The following is a 6604-nucleotide window of genomic DNA, read 5'->3' on the forward strand; positions in this document are numbered from 1 at the left end:
TGTGACACAGGCAGAAGGCTTTCCCCGATCTCTTTCCAAACACAACCAACTTAAAACTTTAATCAATATATCCCCTGGACGGTGGCATCCTATAAGATTATCCAGGAAGAGAAGAGTATTTCTATCTAAACCCCTTTTTGCTAGCGTTTTAGTTTGCTTGACAAATGTGTTTATGCCCTTGGTATTAATGTGCATGATTGTTCACAACACCTTAATCATAAAAAGCATAAAGAATCTGAAAACGCAAAAGGCCCTAATAGGCACAGAGTCCTTCAGGGGTTGAGGAAGCCCTATAGAGAACATAAAAAATATTATTCTATAAAGTTGTTACTGGATCAATGTTTGCTTGCTGTGTTTTTGCTCTTAATGTGCTGAGGTTGTACAATAAAAACTATTGTTAATATAGTTAGGAATTTAAAAAATAGGAGTTTAGCCCTAGTGTGAAAACAATAAGACAATTGTTAATTTTAGCCAAGGGTATAAATTTAGCTGGTGACTTCTGCAAAAGAACTGACCTTTATGTTACATTTCTACTATGTTGCAACCTGCTGTACCTTTAACCTATGAGACTGCAACTTTTCTGTTTTCTCTTAAGCTCAAAGCCAGAAGACAATGCACAAAGATCCACTGTGGAAAAGACTCTCATAAACAAAGAAGTATGCAGAAAACATCCTGGGTTTCGTAAAGGGCAAACTGATGTAATGTTAGACTAGCTCTGTATGCTTATCTCTCATTTCCCTTTAGAAATGTACTAACTTAGGGTATAAAAATTACTGTGAAAAATAAAGCGGTGGCAGCAGAACAGCAGACCCTGCTGCACACCCTAGTCTGCTCGCTCTCGCTCTCTCTCTCTCTTTCTCTGCACTCACCAACGCCGTTCATCCTGAGGGTACCCCTGGATCCTGTCGTGGCTGGACCCCGGCAAGTGGCACCCGAAACAGGGACCTGAAGGTAAGACCCCATTGTCCAGTTTTCAGAATGTCTAGGACCCCACTAGGGCGCTGCAGGCCCCCCAGCATAAGAAAGATAGGGTAAGACGAATGGGTAGGATTGAAACTTCTTTCCACGTTTAAGAGACAGCTAAGATGGGCAGCAGTGAATCAAAGGAAATACATCTTTTTATTGGGGTTATATTACAGTTGTTAAATAAAAGAGGTATTAAAGTAAAAAAGGCCAGTGTTCAATCTTTTTTCACGTTTGTACAGGAGCAATGTCCTTGGTTTCTGGAAGAGAGCACTGTTAACTTAGATACTTGGGAGAAGGTTGGAAAAAAATTAAAAGCTTATTATACCCTTGTGGCTCAGATGGTAAAGTGTCTGCCTGCAATACAGGAGACCCAGGTTCAATCCTTGGGTTGGGAAGATCTCCTGGAGAAGGAAATGGCAACCCACTCCGGTATTCTTGCCTGGAGAATCCCAGGTACAGAGGAGCCTGGTAGGCTACAGTCCATGGGGTCCCAAAGAGTCAGACACGACTGAGTGACTTCATTTTCGTTTCATTTCATACCTTGCATGGACCAGAAAAGATTCCTAATGAAACATTTTCTTTATGGAACATGATTAGAGATGCTTTAGACCCCCTTCATGAATCTAAAAAAATAAAAGTTAAAGGGGAGGAAAAAGATACCGATTCCAAACCGAGTTATCAACAGCTAAGGGAGATGCTGGCTGCCATGAACACCAATAGTCATTTAGAAAGTGGAGATGAAAAGGAAGAACGGCTTTCGTCCCAAGATGAAAAAGATTTAGAAGAAGCAGCAGCTTGCTATCATTCTGATGAAGACTGGTCCTTTTTTGCTAAAAATGCCCCTAAAAGTCTGAGATACATCTCCAATTAGGCCTTCTGTAAAATTTATATTTTACAGAAATATATAGTAAAATTTATAGTTTACTTTCTTGTAATATTGTATATTATATGTTATATTGTATATTGTGCTATATAATTATATAATATATTATATATTGTATAATTGATATATATCATAATATGTCATAATATATAAGTATATAAATATAAATTTATATTTAAATCCATAGTATCCCATGGTATTGTATATATGATTATGTGTATAATTATAATTATATATATAATATGTTAGTTTATATGTTTTATATGTATACATATGTATATATGTGTGTATGTATATTATATAATTGCATATATATGTATATATAATATAATGATTATATATATATAATGGTAATGGAAAACATATATGGATATGATTTATATTTATATAAACATGGTCATTTATATACAATAAATATATAGATTTATTATATATAGAGAGAGAATTTATATTTTACAAAAATTTTACTCTATCTAAACTATGTTTAGATATAGTTCCCCTCACCAGATTCTACAACACGCTCTTTTTGTAATAAACAATCTAAACACTGATTCATCTGGGGTTACTACAATACTCCAACATTGGAATCCAGAACAACAGAGTACAAAACCCTTGGTTAAAGGGAAAGACCTTTCAGGACAATGGAAGGGTCCTGACCCATTAGTAACCAGCGGCCGAGGATATGCTTGTATTTTTCCCCAGGGTGCTAAGTCGTCAATTTGGATCCTCGACAGACTGACTCACCATGTCGCAGTCCCCCAGACATCCAGTTCCCCCATTGCTTCAACCACAAAAGAGGAAGGGCACTCCTCTTTCCCTGCCTCCGACGCCCACCTGGAAAGTCCAGCAGACTCTAAGACAACCGGCAGCAGAGATCCCAGAAGAACAAATGGTAGAACCACCCATTAAGCAGATGTCACGGCTTTACATAAAAGACCATGATCCCCCTATTCCTTTACGTCGCAGGAAACCACCAGGACGTCCTGCGCGGGCAACTCAACAAGCCTCCATACCCACGTGGGGGCAAATTAAGTCACTCTGCCACCAAGCTCAGGGAATAGCTTCTCTACAGGGATCTTCAGCCTCTCCTGAAAGGGTTTTTATTGCTATGCTTGCTTTACTTTCCTGCCAGGTAAGCACTTCCTCTCCCACTCCAGAAAATTACTGGGCATATTTCCCTGACTCCCTGACCTTCCAAGTAGTTACTTGGAACAGTGACCCTATATGGGTCCACACAAACCAGCCTCATCTCTTGGGAGGATCCTACACTTCCTATGATAAAGATCATTATCCTATCAATTTTAATTATACCTTTAGGGGGTTAACAGATGATCTTCCTGTTTGCTTTAACTTCCCCACTAGCCATACAAAAAACTTTATTACTCCCACTAAAGAGGGATGTATTGGAGCCTCCAAAAAGGCAATTCTGACAGATTCCTGAGCATCAGAATTTACATATGAAAAAGTGGATCAGTCAGTTTGGGTATTACAAGATCGTATGCCCCAGGGTCCTTGACCCCTGTGAATCCTTGTTCCTTAACGTTCCACCAAAATATCCAAATTGTGTTGATGTTGCTCCTTCAGACGTCATATGGAAAACTATTGACAACTGCCTAGGATATCCGGTATAGAAATCTTGTACTTACAATTCAAGAATAGACTGTAGAATACCAGGAGGTGGAAACTATTCAGTACAAGACTGGAGCAATCCAAACCCAAGTCAAGATCCAAAATCTGTCCATGGCTATACCACTAAATTTTGTAATTAAAATGATCATTCCATCCCATGGCCATTGGCGGCCAATAGATGGCATCATAATCAATTTGTTCCCCCCATGTTGTCCTATACAGCTAAGGGCAAGACCTTTTGGCAGCCAGAAATTTGGAAAGTCCTTGCTGCCACCTCTCTTGTCACCCTATCCCGGCCAGAAAATGACTCTACCTATTCTGTAGTTGCCTGCTTACCCTCCCCTTATGTTTTTCTATTCACTAACAACTCCGAAAAGCTTCATATACAGATGAACTACTCAGGAGGACCAAATATAATCTACTGTAAACAATGCATGCTTTCATCCTGCCTAACCCCTCAATATAATATGTGTTCCTTTGTGGTGTTTTGACGCCCACTTTACGTTATGGTGCCCATCACAACAAGTACCTATTGGTATGACAATTACGGTCTAGCCATTCTACAACAACTACAAGATTTAATGCAATCCTGACAGTTTGTAGGACTACTTATGTTAGGGATGTCAGCTTTAATAACAGCAATTACTTCTGTTACTGTGGCAGCAACATCATTGACTCAACAGGTACATACTGCTCAATATGTCAATACTATGTCCAAAAATGTTTCTTTAGCCCTACCTATGCAAGAGATTATAGACAGGATATTAGAAATAAAGTTAGACATCCTAGAAAAAGCAGTCATGCATATTGGAATTTAATTACAGGCTTTAAAAGTAAAGCTAACATTATCCTGTCATGCTGACTATTGGTGGATCTGTGTAACACCCCTAAAAGTAAATGATACAGATTATAATTGGAAAAGGATTAAAAATCATATTTCAGGTGTATGAAATAGCTCCAGCATTAGTTTAGATCTAGGAAAGCTTCACGACCAGATAAGAACCCTAAAACATGCCCATCTAGAGTTTACTACTGCAGGGGCTGCTAATGATTTTTTTCATACCTTCTCTAAATTTATTACTGGAAAAAATATCCTATCAGCTATCTTCAGTTATGTTGCTGTAGCAGTCTTAGTCCTCCTTCTCATTATAATCCTTCCTTGTATTGTCAGAACTCTCCAACACAGCACTCAGAAGCTCGCGACTGAGATCCATCTGGTTGTCTTAAAGAATAAAAAAGGGGGAGATGCCGGGAGCCAGCACATGAGTTCCCACCCATGACAAGGTCATGTGGAGAAGACCTGACAAGCAAGGCAGATCAGGACTCCAGGGATTTTGAAAAGCTGCCCCGGCACTCACCTTAAAGATGATATCTGTCTTTCTGATGCTTGCTCTACTAGACTGCTCCCTAATTTCTGTGACACAGGCAGAAGGCTTTCCCCGATCTCTTTCCAAACACAACCAACTTAAAACTTTAATCAATATATCCCCTGGACGGTGACATCCTATAAAATTATCCGGGAAGAGAAGAGTATTTCTATCTAAACCCCTTTTTGCTAGCATTTTAGTTTGCTTGACAAATGTGTTTATGCCCTTGGTATTAATGTGCATGATTGTTCACAACACCTTAATCATAAAAAGCATAAAGAATCTGAAAACACAAAAGGCCCTAATAGGCACAGAGTCCTTCGGGGGTTGAGGAAGCCCTATAGAGAACATAAAAAATATTATTCTATAAAGTTGTTACTGGATCAATGTTTGCTTGCTGTGTTTTTGCTCTTAATGTGCTGAGGTTGTACAATAAAAACTATTGTTAATATAGTTAGGAATTTAAAAAATAGGAGTTTAGCCCTAGTGTGAAAACAATAAGACAATTGTTAATTTTAGCCAAGGGTATAAATTTAGCTGGTGACTTCTGCAAAAGAACTGACCTTTATGTTACATTTCTACTATGTTGCAACCTGCTGTACCTTTACCCTATGAGACTGCAACTTTTCTGTTTTCTCTTAAGCTCAAAGTGAGAAGACAATGCACAAAGATCCACTATGGAAAAGACTCTCATAAACAAAGAAGTATGCAGAAAACATCCTGGGTTTTGTAAAGGGCAAACTGATGTAATGTTAGACTAGCTCTGTATGCTTATCTCTCATTTCCCTTTAGAAATGTACTAACTTAGGGTATAAAAATTACTGTGAAAAATAAAGTGGTGGCAGCAGAACAGCAGACCCTGCTGCACACCCTAGTCTGCTTGCTCTCGCTCTCTCTCTCTCTTTCTCTGCACTCACCGATGCCATTTATCCTGAGGGTACCCCTGGATCCTGCCAAGGCTGGACCCTGGCAGCTAACAAACACAAGAAAAGATGCCAAACATTGCTTATTATTAGAGAAGTGCAAATCAAAACTACAATGAGATATCACCACACATGGGTCAGAATGACCATCATCAAAATGTCTACAAACAATAAATGCTGGAGAGGATCTGGAGAAAAGGGAACACTCTTGCCCTGTTGGTGGGAATGTAAATTGATACAGCCACTACGGAAGATGATCTGGAGATTAAAAAGTAGGAATAAAACCACCATATGACCCAGCAATCCCACTCCTAGGCATACACCTTGAGGAAAACAAAATTGAAAAAGACACATGCATCCCTTTGTTCATTGCAGCACTATTTACAATAGCTAGAACATGGAACCAACCTAAATGTCCATAGACAGATGAATGGATAAAGAAGTTGTGGTACATATACAAAATAGAGTATTATTCAGCCATAAAAAGGAATGCATTTGAGTCAGTTCTGATGAGGTAGATGGACCTACAATCTATTATACAAAGTGAAATGAGTCAGAAAGAGAAAATAAATATCGTATTCCAATGCATATATACAGAATCTAGAAAAATGGTACTGAAGAATTTATTTTCAGGGCAGCAATGTAGAAACAGACATAGAGAATAAACTTATGGACATGAGGAGAGGGGAGGAGAGGGTGAGATGTATGGAAAGAGTAACATGGAAACTTACATTACCATATGTAAAATAGATAGCCAATGGGAATTTGCTGTAGGGCTCAGGAAACTTAAACAGGGACTCTGTATCTAGAGGGGTGGAATGAGGCAGGAGATGGGA

At 38.8% G+C, this 6604-nt stretch overlaps 1 protein-coding gene across 1 annotated transcript; it reads left to right on the forward strand.

Annotated features, from left to right (window-relative positions):
* The first annotated feature begins 2594 nt into the window (after positions 1-2594).
* On the forward strand, positions 2595-4685 carry LOC138097755 (interferon-activable protein 208-like). The gene is made up of 2 exons (XM_068994024.1): positions 2595-2981; positions 4650-4685. Exons 1-2 carry the CDS (start codon positions 2595-2597, stop codon positions 4683-4685), a joined length of 423 nt encoding a protein of 140 aa, XP_068850125.1.
* Positions 4686-6604: the final 1919 nt, after the last annotated feature.

The sequence above is a fragment of the Capricornis sumatraensis genome, chromosome 21, assembly GCF_032405125.1.
Source record: "Capricornis sumatraensis isolate serow.1 chromosome 21, serow.2, whole genome shotgun sequence".
Classification (NCBI taxonomy): domain Eukaryota; kingdom Metazoa; phylum Chordata; class Mammalia; order Artiodactyla; family Bovidae; genus Capricornis; species Capricornis sumatraensis.